Here is a 15,785-nt window from a genome sequence, read left to right as displayed (position 1 = left end):
TGCAGCCAATGCAACAATTCGTGAGAAAGCAGCTTATTCATACTGTACCTTAATATGAGTGTTGCTCGCAAAACCTCATGCATGATGTACAGTAAAAGAAAGCAAAACTTTGGTTGCTATGGCAACAGCAAAGTTTAAGGCTGCGGCATGTGAGGTGGCATTCCATTAACATAGAATATCTGTGTTCCGTTTTATTGAAAAGTAGTTTTCTCTCTCTATCTGAGTCTCTAAGGAATGAGGCTGTATTGAAAAGCTGTTGAAGAATAAATCTAAAGTGTTAAACTAGCTTGGGCATCTCATTACAGCTGTGCGGTCAAAGGACGGGAACGTAATCAGTGTTTCTTTAATTTAGCTGCCATATCCACTTCGCGAAGAATGAGAGTTTGGCCAAGCTTATTATATTAATCCCCTTTGAGCAATTATTCATTATCATGGCCAATAAGATTAGCCTGAGCTAACATTTGGCCACATTCACATTCCATTTCCACCGATTACAAGATGCCAGCAAGCCTCTCTGGAGCTGTGGACTAAGACATTAGATAACAGAAATGTCGACTGTTTTTCGACCTTGTTGCTGCTTCTGAATCTACAACATCGCTTCCAAACAAATGATGGTTCTGTTTCAGGAGAAACGCTGGCTGTTGCAAAACAATTTCTATAACATACACAAACATCTTTCTCTTGTTTCAGAAATGAATAAACAGTATGACCACTGTGGTCTAATTCGTGAATGAATGGTTCTTATAATGAATCAGTTCAGACGGCAGGTCAGACTCACAATCACGTGACTTTATTGTTGCTTATTTAAATGTAGCTTTTAATTGAACTTTAATTCATTTGTGAGTCCTAAATTGATGTCATGTTCATCTGATGTGCATGTTGGGTAACACGTAAGTTAATTTAATCATTAATAAAAAAGATCGATTATATCAATTAGTTGTTGTTATTATTATTACACATCTCTGGAATACTTGATTCTGATTGGTTGCAACCAAATGCATCCCGCCAGTTGTTAAAATAAACATTTTCAGGGTGACCTGATCGCCCTGTTCAGTTTATTTTGCTGGATGTAAATTATACAATCTGCAATAACATATTTTGAACAGTTTTGACTTAAATAAAAACATTTTATTGCTGTCCGATTGAACCTTCATATGTCGATGTTGGATGATTTTTTTCCATTACTATGGACCTTTTTAACAAGACTCAACATCGTAAATCCTCCAGAGTATTTTTATATTTTAATTTTAAAAAATGTATGTACATTTATAACGCTATACTTTGTATTATATTACCTTTGCATCATGTTACAAAAAATAAGTCAACGCTAATGCGATGGTGTTTCTTATACAGCGTCTATGGAAGTCACGGTAAATTTCACATTTCTATTTCATTTCATTTCGTTAAAAGTAGTGAATACACTATCGTTGAGTTTTTCTTTTGCTATTTGAGCAAATGAGAAGCCAAAAAATATGTTTGTGGTAGTCTCCCATTCACCGCTATAAAAGTTAACCCAACTATGACGACTTTCACTGCTGAGAAAACTAGAAAACCTTTGTGGTTTTTGCAAACATTCCACCGATAAAAAGTATTAAAAAGAGCTTGTCGATTTTGACAACACCATGTTTAATTATTGATAAATGTCAGTGCTTTTTTTCAGTTTTGGAGATACGAGCTTTCAGTTCGCCAGCGGGGATATTTATAATTGTGCTCCTGGTATGTCCAAGACTTCTTTATAAAAACTGGAAAGATTTTCGCTCATGATTTTATGACATGTCACAGTTGTACATGCCGCAGAGACTTTTCCAGGAAAGAAATGCAGGATTCTAATGAACAGCCAACACCCGACACGGTCACTTAGCTTGAGAAGAATCTGTCCGGCACTGATAAGGATTTATCTACTGTAATAAGACAGTCTCCAGTGCGACTGTATATATATATATATATATATACAGTATATATAGAGCGAGAGAGTCTGTCCTGAGAGAATACAGAGAGTATTGTGACCTTAAGCAACTAAACCCACTTCCCCAAGGTCAAAAGCCAATCACAACCCAATCCGTTTGAAGATAGAGATCGATAAATGCTTTTTTATTATTGGGTATATTGAACGACCATTAATACGTCTGTCATTCAAGCTATGGTTTTATTTCTGTTGTCTTACCCAGAAAGCACTGACATTACTAAGCTGTTGTATGCAGGTTCCACTTCATTCGATTCTCAAAACGCCGCACAAATTGAAAGCTGAACAGGGAGGAAACACAAACTCTCTTGTTTGTCATGTGGCATTATCTTGACAAACGCAGATGACGCCTGCAGATTGCCGGTGTCGCCGCTTCCCAGCTGCTGTTTGTGTCGGGATGATTTTGTTACGCTTGAGAAATCTTCCTCTGCTTAGCTCTGCAGTTCTCGTCTGCAATCACGTGCACGAAAAATACAACTCCGTCATCCAATCTGTCGGATTGTGCACTGTTGAGACGTCAATTTACTGTTGTGTTACTTTCATCTGTAGCATTTTTTCATCTGCGTCTGCGTCTTCAGAAAGACTGCAATTGTTTATTGCGTCGTATAAACCAATATTGAATTGACTTATTATGTCATTCTTTGTTATGTTTCAAATTCAGTTGAATTAATTTGAGTTGTTTTAGTTGTATTACGTGTGAATCTATTTAAGATCTTTCTAGATTGTTAATTCGTTCAATCCATGTTTCATTGTTTGGGTGAACCAAAGACTTTTATTTTGTGATTTTCCTACATAAAATCATCCTGTATGATTCAAAGAACATTTTGTGAAAATATCTTGATGTTTTATGAGGACTTTCAGCCATAAAGATTTTTATCTTTTAAAAATCCAGAGTAGATGAAATCATTTGTAAAACATCAATCCTTTTTGGGATGATGTCAACAAGGCCATGCTGCTTAACAATGCTGTTAACCAACTGCAGTTTGGGTATTTTGGGCTTTTCAATCGAAAATGCAAGAACCTTACATACTGTAGGAAGCTCGCGTTTTTATGTAACGGAGTCTATTTTTATACGGTGACATTTTATCATGGACACCCTCAGGTTTTTTTGAGATCTTTATAAGTCACCTCAACTTTTACTTTAAAAATACCATCACATTTAGAAACCTGCCGTATATGCTGGTCAAATACAGGGATACATACTGCCAATACAAGAAAAACAACAGGTGAAGGAAAAGACACACACACACGTCCAACTGAACGGTAAGAGATTTATTAGAATACATTTGATTGACACAATGCTCTTTGAACCTGAAGTTATGTACAGGGTTCTACAGCGTGCTACTACACACAGCTCCCGTGTCAAAGGTCACCGGCCCATTGAAGACAAGGTCACATTTATTGGCCAGCTTGATCAAAGGAATAGATCACCCAAAAATGACAATTCTGTCATTCACTCCCAATCATGTTGTTCCAACCCCGAATGCTCATCTCCACTGAACACAAACTGAGGATTTTTTCGGGAGATTTATGAAGCTTGACTGAAGGGGTCACCATGAGCGAAAATAGCAAACGGGTTTAAAACCACACAACGGTGAGTAAATAAAATACCAGATTTTTATTTTCGGCGTGAACTATTTGAGTAACATAGCAAAATTACAGTGGATATGAATGTCTATAGTGCGTGTTTCGAAATCTATTCATTCACGAACTATATAAAGAACAAGCCTCCAATCGAAAACAATCGTTCTCGCATGTGACATAAAGAAACATTCTAACACCCTGTCTACACCAGACACGAGTGGCTCGATGCGACACGACAAATGCCTTCTTCTTAATGGGTTTGTTGTGTCGTGTCACATCCAGTGTGGACAAAATGTAAAATTATAATGGGTTCTAATGGGCGTCCGGTGTAGATAGGGTGTACTAATCAATATATTCTGTGTGCAAACCCAAATGTACACTGAAAGGTGAAGTGTGTCATTTCAGCACCACTAGCACCAATGCAACAATGTTGACTGTTTCCAAACACGCCCACCAGACCCCATTCTCCCTCTGCCATTGGCTAGACAATCAGGTAGCCCCGCCCAAACGGTTTACGCTATTTCTGCACATTATAATGGTATAGAGGGAATTACACACTCGCCATGATACAACACACCAAAAAGGCAGATCATTGTTTTGACCAAAATACACAAAACTTCCTCAAAAACAATCGGATAACCAGTATCCCTATAACACTGATGGATTAATGCTAACACTAGTAAATGGTAACCGGTTGTTTAGAATGTTTTGTGTCTTTCATGTTCTCCGGCTCTTTTCCAAACCCTAGTGAGTTGCCTCGTGAGCAGCAGGAATATAAGGCATCATAGACACACTCCCTTCACTAAACCTCTTTTACACAGTCGACAACACGATTAAAATAAATGAAAATGCCTTCAGAATATCACGCTGTCTTGTGCGATTTGTACTTTTAGCCAAATTCTAAGGCAGCAGTTTATTCTTTGAGGAGAAAACAATGCTGTATGCACTGAAGATTATTCAAGATGGCCTCAAAGCGAGAGAAATGTTGATTACACAAATTCGTTCAATACCAAAAAAAGATCCAAAAATCTCTTGAGTAATGGATTTGTGTGTGCTAAGTTATGTTATGTTTGCGACATTAGCTTAGCAACATGCTAACGCCACACTCGAGTCAAGTCTCCCACGTGGGACAACTATTCGTGCACGATGTTGCTGCCTATGTAGATCATAATAAATCGTTACTTTTGAGGTTCCATCTCGGTTAAGCCGCTGACTTAGAAGGCAGCTGCTTATGTAGGCAGTAAACAGCAAAGCAGCTCGCTAGCTTTTGGAACAGAGCCAGAGCGTAATACCTCAAAATATTGGATTTGACCAACAGCCAGTTTTTAATCATCTACGGCTCGACTTCTCGGATAGGCAAGCAATATGTCAAACGTGAATGGCGTATGTTGACAGTAATTCAATTGAAATAAATCAAAAGACTGCAAAAAAGCATTCCACTTTCAAAAACAAACTGAGCTAGCTGAAAGTGATTCGGCAATTCAAGTATATTATGCTTAGTTATGATATAACAAGGCAAAAGGATCATCACAATCAAAATGTAAGCAGCTATGTGCTACGATGTTTTTAAATTGCTGTATTTGTATTGATATAGACGCAACCGAAAAAAATTAAATCACACTTTACTATGAAACTCAGATCCCTCACACGATCATTTCCATTTTAATATGTGGTCTCGCTGAATGCACGTAGCAATAAATTATATTTGCTTAATATCTGAATATAGCTTTCGTAGAAAAAGACATTGCACAGCCCAGCCATTCCAGCGTTCTCTAAAGATAAATGACTCTCGTCTTTAAAACGCTCTGCTTGCGTAGTCATACTCAATAACTCTCGGTAAAATTCTTATAATCATAGTAAAGTCAAAAATATAATTCGCTTAAACGCAAAGCTTTCCCTTTAGTTTCTATTGCAATACAAGACAAAAATGGACAGAAAACCTATCAGTACATTATATGTTGGACTAAAAAATAGGTGTGCATCTCTGAGCCTTTAGTAAGGTTGTCTATCACATAACAAATTATTTCTTCAAGGTATAAATATTAACTACTATAAATAAAAAGACAAACATCAAAATGTCAATGCCTCACAATGAACTCTTTGTTGTTATACACTTTTATTTAACAATCCCGAAAAAAGGCCAGTGGCTGAAATTAGACCTAATCACAAAATCTTAAATCCAGAAGCTCCACAAAGAGTTCACAAACGTCCCAGGTTTACACGGTTAAGAATACAGTGATACCAACACCACCCCAAAAAAATAATAAAAACGAGAAACCTCAAGACTTCATGGTGCAAATGGGCACTACGATGACCAGAATCACAGTGCAGGCAGCCGCAGCGATCAGCGCACCGATTTTGCACGCCTTGGCCCTACGAAACTCTGCCTCTTTACGCTTCAACAGCGAATCGTAGCCCGGCGTGTAGATGTCCTCCATCCAGTACTCCAGGTTGTTTGGGTTGAGCGACTCCTGGACCTGCGGACGGAAAGAAAAGGTGAGATGTTCTGAGGAGATTGTGATTGCGCCGAGGTCTCGGGTGTGAAATGAAGCCTGTGGAAGATGAATGGAGCTACGGCGCGATAGTCAAACTAACAGCGGACAGATCACTGAAGCGACACATTCGGCCATTTTAATTGAATATGTGTTGAGCGAGTGGGACATAATGTCCTAGAAAGGGTTTAAAACAGGCAGCCGGAGACAAGAATGAGAGCGACTGATAACTACCACAACCATGGTTGCTATACTTTTACATTTGTAAATGTGAGGCCAGAAACTGGTTAAGCAAAGCACGGCAAAATATCGATTGACTGTCGAGTGTTCATTTGAAACCACCACAGCCAATATCAGCAACACTTTCAACAGAACGAACTTCTTTTCAGAAATTTCAGGCGGTTGAGAAATCAATGTCCCGTGAGAGAAGGTCAGCTCATTGATTGAAGTCTTTGAGCAGAAATGTTTAGACGTTAATGGTGTCCTCAAACAGAGGCCGTAAGACACTGGTTCTTTTAATTACCGTCGCTTTAATGTCAAGCTAGCGGGGACGGAACTAACGAACATAAAAACGCTCAAAACGATGCACTGTTAATGACAAAGTGCTCTGACATTTTTAAAGGGCTCGCAATCAAAAGACGCCATCAGATCGTAAGACAGGCGCAGTTTTTATTTCCAGTGTTTATGTAATGTCTACTGAAACAGATGAGGTTGAGGATGGGTCAATGGAAATATCGATGGGGTCGGCCATAGTTGTTTCTTTAAATAGACCATATGCAGTCTAGTTTACGTGATTTACTGCTTTCTGTTGCAGACCAGTGTGCAAGTTGAGGGACGCTGAGAGAAGTTAAGTTCAAAATTCAAAACGGTTAAAGCAACACCAGAACTTTTGCTCACGGGTTCCCCCATGTGGTTGATAAGCGCAATTGTCTGTTACCAGTGTTGAAAATAATGTTGCTGTATAAGCTTCCCCGTGGGCAGCGCAATACACGTGAATTTGTTTAAGTAAGCTGATGGAACTGGCGAATGCAGAAACGTTGTTCGGAAAGCATATCGCACTCTTCCGCAGGCAGGGGATGGGCGGGGCTGTGCGTACCGACCCCAACACACAACGGCTGCTGCAGTAGAATTCCTCCGGTTAAGAGTTGTTCTAATTGAAATAATTTAAGCGACATTATTTTAAGGTCGAAAAACTACAAAGTGTTGCTTTAAGTTGTAAACAGTTAAGTACAACTTGAAGTGAAATGAAATAAAAACTGGCCAACTATGCAAAATGTTAAAATTGAAGAAAAACTGTCAAGTAGGTGAAGTATAAAAAAGTATTTACATTTTTTAACAAAAGTATATTAGTAAATAGTTAAATACAAAAAATACTGTAACTGAAAAGGGGCTAAGGACTGGGGGAGGGTAACAGTAAAGTGCAGCGTTCTATGTGAACCGTGTATTGGACAAAAATATAAATACACCTTTCAGTGTCGTTATAGTTTTAATTTTAGGACCAATTTTTAAATATATGTACTTTTGTGTGCCGATTGCCAATTGGTGGTTCTTTCCCGACTTCGCTTCCCTTCTCTTTCACGCCTTTACTTTACTATACTACCCAATAAAGCTATAAAAAGCTGAAAAAGAAAATCATAAATAAAGACTTTTAGGAGTATACTAAAATATGTCTGGCCTGAAAGCAATTCGATATTGGCTTAACACCAGATATCTACACGTTTCTCATATTTTCAAAGAAAGGTGACAAGCGAAATGTATCTCATTTAGCAGATAGCATCTTTAAAAACACTCTATAGTATTTCTGTCCACAGATGGTATTGGCGGTCTCCCTCCACGATAAGCTGAGACTAATCCTGTATCAATACTGCTGCGGAGTAAGGAAAATGAATTCCATGTTCTCCTATAGAAAAGACCAACTCGATTCCACGGAGACGAGAATCAGCAGTCGATGCCGAAACCTGCCTGTAGGTTTTATTTATTTGTAGGTTGCTAATGTGTAACTGCTATCCGATCAAGAGATAGAAAAAGCATTTCAATTACATCTCGTTTGATTTCCATTGACCAGAGCGAGAACAATAGTGTGAAATGTGTCAAAAGTTGTCACTAAAGTCTATTCACTTTAAGCCCAATCAGCACCCTCGAGAATTAAACATGAACATCAGCAGAAAATAAACACTGATGTTAGTCAGGAAATAATGCACACTCAGCGAAGACAAATGCGGTACAATGATCTCCTGTGAATTACTGTCTCTAGGTATTTATTGTTGAAGCAACACAATTTTAAAGTGATGAAAATGCTGTCATCATTTACTCACCCTCTTGTCATTCCAACCGGCATGACTTTCTTTCTTCCGCAGAACACAAAAGAAGATATTTTTAAGAAAGTTGGTAAGCGAACAGCGCTGGACCCCATTCCCTTCTATTGCATGGACACAAAACCAATGCAAGTGAATGGGTGCCGGTTAACAACATTCTTCAAAATATCTTCTTTTGTGTTGTGAGGAAGAAAGAGAGTCATGCCGGTTTGAAATGACATGAGGATGAGTAAATTATTTCATTTCTGGGTGACTTATCCCTGACCCACATACAGTGGCCAAAAACTCTGAGTTTGTGAACATTTCACTGTTAACCCAGTTGCAACAAAACCCTATCTGTGCCAGACGTGTGTGAAGAAATTGGAATTGGTTGACACCGTGGCCTGAGAATAAAGCCAGACTTCGTTCGAGGTTGTCAATGCTCTTTTTTCCCTCTGTTTCTTGCACCTCGCATTGTACAGTTGGGTAAGCAGGTCTGGAGAATAGCCTGCAGTCTTGCTAATGGGCAAAATAATCATAGCTGAACCTACAACACGGGTTTGAAGATGCAGAATACATCCTGATGCAGACGGAACACAAGCCAGCGAAGAGCTGTCGTTATATCTACTGTAATTGTATATTGTTCTCGCGCTCTCAGAACAAGAGCCTCAGTCTCCCTGGAGGCAGTCAATTAAATAGAGAGCATAGATTATGGCTTTTATATGAAGGACGCTTGTGGAGGGATGTCAACTGCACTATAGCCTTTTATTTTGAACCTTTTTGAGAGCACACGATTATATCTGAAAGTAAGCAAAAGACGGACGGCGATTCTGTCCGCAAAAACAAAGATATTTTTTATGTTATCCGAAAGAAGATTAAAAGGTCAATGTGATATAATTCACACTGTTATTTATTTGCATATTATTGATAAAAGTATAGTTAAATTAGCTTAACCTTTTTTAATTAAATCACATTACTTGAACTCATCAAAATAAGTTCAAGGTACCATGTGGTGGATTTAGCGGCATCAAGTGGTGAGGTCGCGAACTGCAACCAAAGGCTCACTCCACCCCTCCCTATCGGAGCACTACGGCGGCTGACACACGGCTAAGATGTCGTCACGTTTTCGCTTCTTTGCCGAAGGTGATAACGTATTTAAGAAACGCTCTTTCGAAAAATCAACAAAGTTACACTTTAGCAATAGTAAATGATTCATGATTTATGACGCCACAATATTACAAATATAAGAAAATATATAAAAAATTAAAAACTCCATCAAACCATCTGCTAAGCTCCACCCACTTTTCAACATTTATGTGCATAAAATCAATTCCCGCTCCATCTTTTTCCTCGTTCGAAACGCAAATCAAACACCATTCCGCCTCGGCTTCAATACGTCGACTGAACCAGGCCGAAAACTTTCAAAGGCATTCAATCATTCGCTGTCAACATCTCTGATGATTTAATACACTTCATTAATATTTCACAGCACGCAAGGTCACCTACGGCGCTGATGCCATCAATCCACACTGCAAGTATGACTAAAAGAAGCACTGGTTGAATGAAAAACCCAAAGCTCAATTCCCACGTGCATTCGCCTTTAAAGCTAATCCCATCTAATATAAACCAACAACCTGCCACACGCAGCCAACACCAAAAACTCATACATCAGTGGACGAATTGTGATGGTCGAAATCAAAGCCGAAAACCTTCATCTCTCACCTGCAAGTCCAACGCGCTGAGCTTGTTCTTATCTCCTGAGTTGCGTTTGTGCTCCTCGATGGTCCAGGACGGCTGGGAACGCTTGCCGTCGGCGAGGCCGGTCAGCCGCAGGTCCGTGTAGAGAGGGCTGCCCTTCACGTGAGATTTGACGGCGGGAGGGAAGTGATGCGGGCTGAACACCTGCTCCACCAGGTAGGAGTCTTTGGGCGGCTTTGAGGAGCGGTGCGCCTGGTGGGCGTCATACTGCCGGTCTGTCTGTAGGGGAGAAGGGGGAGGAAAGGTCACGGATGAGGAGGCATCTTAACTTTTCTGCTGATGCGATAGGAACGTCAGGTGCGATAACACAGAACACGAACAAAGAGGAATATTTAAACCTCTCTCGTAATTGAATGCGGGAGTCTTCCATAAATTCAATAAACAACCACTTAACAAAACCACATCAGCAATCCCATAGCAACACCCTGGCAACCGCCCACAACTGCTCAGCATCGTTTCTCCAATAACACTCAAGGAGAACAAACATCAGAGAGTGAACAGCAGAGGGACACGGCCGGCAGGTGTAAACTGACTGCATCAGCTGTAAGAGTCGCAGGACACACAGCGGGCCGGCTCCGCGTGAGTCTAACTACCCAGAAATACATGGCAAGCTGTAATTTTAGTGTTGTGCTTGCAGGAAAGATTCGGGTCTTGTTTGCAGAGCCTCGGTCCTTTGTCTATTCTAAAGAATAATGTTTGTTTTTAATATCTCCAGTCAGGAGCTTACTCCCGCCCTGAGGGCCACCAAAGTGCTGCAGCTTACGCTTTTCAAAGATTTGATTATTATGAGCTAGTTGTAACTTTCCAGAGTTAAGTGTTATTAAGGGCAACGCTGTATTGTGCTTGTCCTGATTTTCAGACCTAAAAAACCTCAGGCCGTGAATCACAGAGACCCTCAACAAAAGGCAGTCGTGGCCTAATGGTTAGAGAGTCGGACTCGTGACCAGAAGGTTGCCGGTTCGATTCCCAGGGCCGGCGGGTAACGACTGAGGTGCCCTTGACCCCTACTTGCTCCCCGGGCGCTGCAGTGATAGCTGCCCACTGCTCCGGGTGTACTGTGGTCACCACTTGCTGTGCGTGTGGTCACTACTCTCTGGATGGGTTAAATGCAGAGGTCACATTTCGGGTATGGGTCACCACATCTGACTAATAGGTCACTTTCACATCACTTTCACTTTCAACTTGGTATGAGGCTACCAAATCCCACCTACTGCTCACACACACACAGGCTTTCATCACTAGGTGGCGCTATAACAGAGAAGTGTTTGTTGTTGCTAATAATCCATAAGTGCTTCTTAAACAAACAGTATATAAATGAATTAAAAAATGTCAACAAAATCAAACCTCAGGAGTGACAAAGTCATCCAACAGCAATGTGAAAGACACTTGAAAACTGTGAGAAAAATCATATTTTATTATTTTTAGAAATATTACTGATGTGTTGCTTTAAAGTGAGAATGAACTTGTTTCCTTTGCAGTATTTGAGGCCTGAAAAATAAAGAGCATTTTACTGTTATTTTCACCTGTTTATACAGTTTTCATTTTCTGCAAATAGAAAGAATATGTTTATTTGAAATTTGGGAGAAATATTATTAGTAGTTCACAGGCCGAAACAAAAATGATCATTTTACCTAAACACATACCAATAATTAGTGATCATTTCGAAATGATCTTATGAAGAGTTTGTCAGTTTAAAAAAAATAAAAAATCATGTTTTTTTATTTCATCGTGTTAGCGTTTTTTTTGTTGTTGTTTAGTTATTATGGCTTAAATCAAAACAAACCAACTGCAGTTTGATTGATGTTAATTGGAATGCACAACAAAAAACATGATTTTGGAAAATGTTTAAAAACGATCTCATTTTGGAAATAAACTCTTCATATATATATATTTATATACATAAACAAAATGTTTATGTTTCTTTCTCTCATCTTTCCTCTGTAAGAAACAACACCTGTTCTTCTCTCGCTGTTTAAATTTAAATGGTGTTACTCTGGCTGGCCATGAGCTCAGGTGAAAATTAAAAAAAGCCACAGGAGCGGGGACTGTAGACGGGGAGTACAGGGAGTGTAATGTTGATCCACCCCCCCACCGACCGCCAGGAAAAGACTAATCAAACCACCACAGACCTCTGAAAATGAAGCACAGCACATGTGAGGACACACCAGCTGAGAGGAGGAAAATATTCTCGTGTCTGTAACTGATTCATGACACATATCAAAGCCGTTCTTCATTTATTCTCTCAACTGCCTCTCTTATATTGCACATGTGTGAGCTGCTTAAGGAGATCAAATATATCGGGAGAGAGTTAACTGTTTAGCATTTCTGTTTTCTTCCAATAGAGAGCATGTCAAAACAAACCTGTTTCTTCTTAGCAACGGCCTGCCACAGCGCCTCTGATGGACAACTTTAAAGGCCATTTTATCAATATTTGTGTTTTTTTGCACCCTCAGATTCCAGAGTTTAAAATAGTTGTATCTCGGCCAAATATTGTCCTATCCTAACAATGCTAACAAAGCTTATGTATTCAGCTTTCATATGACGTATAAATCTCAATTGCGAAAAACTGACCCATAAGGCCGTGTTCACACTTGACTTCTTTTTCTAAGATGTTAGCGTCGGTTTTACAATATAATCCTATGGAGTAAACCGTGTTTTCAAAAAACGTCCCGAGCGCTTTTTTAAACGCCAGCGCCTTTTTCTGCAGCTCAGAGCGTCTTTTGAAGTTGAAAAAGGTTCAACATTTCTGAAAAAAACGCCCCTACGTCAAGCACCTTTTTCACAGCTAACCCATGACAGAGACCTGTCGTTTCCATAACAACATGCAAGGAACGTGATTGGTCGAGAAGGCTCAAGCTCGAAAAAAAAATGGCGGCCGAAACGCCCGTTGGAGCATAGTTTTGTATAAATGTACGTTTCATTTTCACTTCTGATATCATTTCTAGTGAGAAATTTGTGTTGTAGTTTTTAAATATGTGATTGGCTATTGCAAAGACGCCAACGCCGTTACGCTGCCTATGAAGCCTGTCTCTCTAAGCTGCCTTCGTGCACAAATGCAATCTTTGAACATTGCCGGCTGCTATTTGTAACCTCAATGTTGCAAGCGCTTTTTTAAACAAAAAAAGTGCCATTGTCAACGTTTTTCTTGTCAAAAAGAAGTCAAGTGTGAACATGGCCTAAGACTGATTATTTTTGCTTATCGCTCGGCTGGCAGTTTCATCCCAGGTTAAAGGGAAAAAGTTTACATTGCCCTTTATCAAGGGCACACTGTGAGAAGGCACAAATGAGCCCCGTGTGGACGCGACCGTTCTCTCAGGTCTCGCCCATTAACAGTTCAGCTTCAATGACTGTGATCTGGCAAAATAAATCACACTTGAGTCACGTGAATCACAGACAAGATGACACAGAACGAGAGGGGTGGGACGCGTACTATAAGATATGCATTAACCCAGAAACACATTCACCAAAACAGCTGAACAGATGCTCGGAAAATGAGTTGTTTGCCTAGAACCCCATTGACAGCTCTGATTTAAAAACAGGAAAGCCTTTAAACGGATGCGAAGGAAAAAACACCAAGTATTTCTGAAAAGCTTTACGTAACCATCTTGTATACTGAAAATGAAAACAGCAGTTGTTACCACAACAGTGACGTGCATTTATCAACCTGATCAGACTGGAATTTGTAAAAATCTTACAAAGGGCTAATTCATGTGAATTTGTACAATGTGCACTGGATTTACAATGATTAGAAAAAAACGCCCCCAACCCCACCCCTAAACGTCACTACGAAAGCAAAAACTCCTTAATTCATATTTTTAATTCCTTAATACATACTGCTATTGATGTTTTATCACATCGAGCATGTTCGACATCGAGCACTACACAGCTGAAGTGACTGTGCTGAAAGGACGTGAAACCTCAGAAGAGTCAGAAACGCCGAGCAGGTTCTCCCCGTTGTGTGATTTCTCATTAATGTGAATAGAGTTTGATTAACCGTCAATTCCCAGTGCTGCCATTCACTCAAATTAACTACAGCTTGAATCGTCCCCAGAGATGCACTCCTGAGATCCCTAAAAAGATCAGAAGGGACGATACAGGATCTGGCAGTTTTCGACCTGCGAAACGTCAAAATATTCACTACACTAAGAATGCGTCAGTGTTGGTTAAGTGTACTCTACTGTTCTATATGATTTTTAAATGTATTATAGATATAGATAGAATAGGGCAATAACAAAATATAACACTGTAAGTGAACAGAAGACAATTAAACTGAGGAGAACAGCGCAGAAATCCATAGAATTGAATTTAAGTCATTCATACAGTACATTAAAATACATAAAACATAAGTATACTGTTATGTTTACTATAGGAAACTATAGTAACATTACAAGATACTAGTATATGGTATCTAGATTAGGCCTGCCACGATATCCGGTTTTCGTTTTACGGTTACAGTGGCCAAACGGTTTCACGGTGACAATAATATCATGATATCTTTATAAAAAGGACAAAAAAAGTCATCTTTCATTTAGTTTATATCTGTTTTCTCCGTTTTTGGCCAACAAATCACACTTAAAATTCAAACGGAAGGAATAGAGATCGAGTTTGTAAGCATTGTGGCTCTGAAGGCAAAACGTTAAGCAGCTGCTAAATTATTTACGATATTATCATACGTGTCGAATCAACGCGATATCGATGATTGTGGTTTTAAATATCAAGGTTTTTGACAATACCGGTATATTGTGATGCCCTAAATTCTAGATATTGTGGTGTTTTTGAACCTTACCATAGTAAATATTATAGTGTACTACAGTATTTTTCTTTTCTTTATTAATGCCATGTCAGAGACGTGTTTGATAATCAAAAATAAAACTGAAAAAGATGTTTAACACTCAAGTATACTACAGCTTATCAATTCACTATTCTGTTGTTAATACTGCATAAATTACCAATGTGTACAGTAGCAATTACTAATACACTACAGTGCACTAAACTTTACTACAGTAAATACTAAAGTATACCACATTATTTGTCCTAATCGTGCAATAATCGTGCAAAAGCATGGCCTTATTCCAGTTGAGAAGTCTTCATACATCATAGAAATGGGAGTCAAAATTATTGCAGTCTTTACACAGTCAAGTGTATCCAATTCACTTACTAAAAACTTTTCATTTCCATTTAGTGCCATTCAATACAAATGTCTTCACAAAATTAAACACTAAGACTCTTTTCTTGCCTTGCGGAGACCTTGAGTCCTTTTTGAAAGTAGCTCACAGAAACAGAAAGAGTCTGAACCGGATTTATACGTTGACCTTTCACGCGCTATTCGTGAAATCCTTGAGTCAGTTTGCATTCAGCTTCTTCAATGCTGCCGAGTGCTGAGATATCAATCTGAAGAGCCCGTAAATACATGAGAGGACCAATTTGCAGTGAAACCCCAGCGTCTCCGGTGGGATTAATTTGAATTTATTTGCCTGATTCTATGCTGTGCCCTGTGCTCAATCTGTGCCCCCGTCTGGGCTGAAAGTACGGCTAGACGTAAGAAAGAATAAGCGTGTTGTGTGATAATTGCACCACCGGAGAAAAACTACAGCTGCGCTGTTAAGAGATGTGTTATTAAACACAGCTTGATTCCTATACAAAATGGCAGCGTGTATTTGGCAAGCAGTGGTGAAGGAAGCATTAATTGAAATA

The 15,785-nt window shown here is 39.3% G+C and overlaps 1 protein-coding gene across 2 annotated transcripts in view; it reads right to left on the bottom strand.

Annotated features, from left to right (window-relative positions):
• The window catches only part of minar1 (membrane integral NOTCH2 associated receptor 1), a 40,638-nt gene that overhangs the window by 20,247 nt on the left and 4,606 nt on the right, over positions 1–15,785 (bottom strand). For both annotated transcript variants that reach the window (XM_057333411.1, XM_057333419.1), the window contains exons 3-4: positions 10,056–10,310; positions 5,826–6,024 (exon numbers count right to left, since the gene is read on the bottom strand). In XM_057333411.1, the coding sequence (XP_057189394.1) occupies positions 5,827–6,024; positions 10,056–10,310 (453 nt within the window). In that variant the 3' untranslated portion in view covers position 5,826. The remainder of the gene's footprint in view (positions 1–5,825; positions 6,025–10,055; positions 10,311–15,785) is intronic.

The sequence above is a fragment of the Triplophysa rosa genome, linkage group LG1 (assembly GCF_024868665.1).
Source record: "Triplophysa rosa linkage group LG1, Trosa_1v2, whole genome shotgun sequence".
Classification (NCBI taxonomy): domain Eukaryota; kingdom Metazoa; phylum Chordata; class Actinopteri; order Cypriniformes; family Nemacheilidae; genus Triplophysa; species Triplophysa rosa.
Note: the sequence above shows the minus strand (reverse complement) of the source record. Positions and strands in the feature narration are given on the sequence as shown.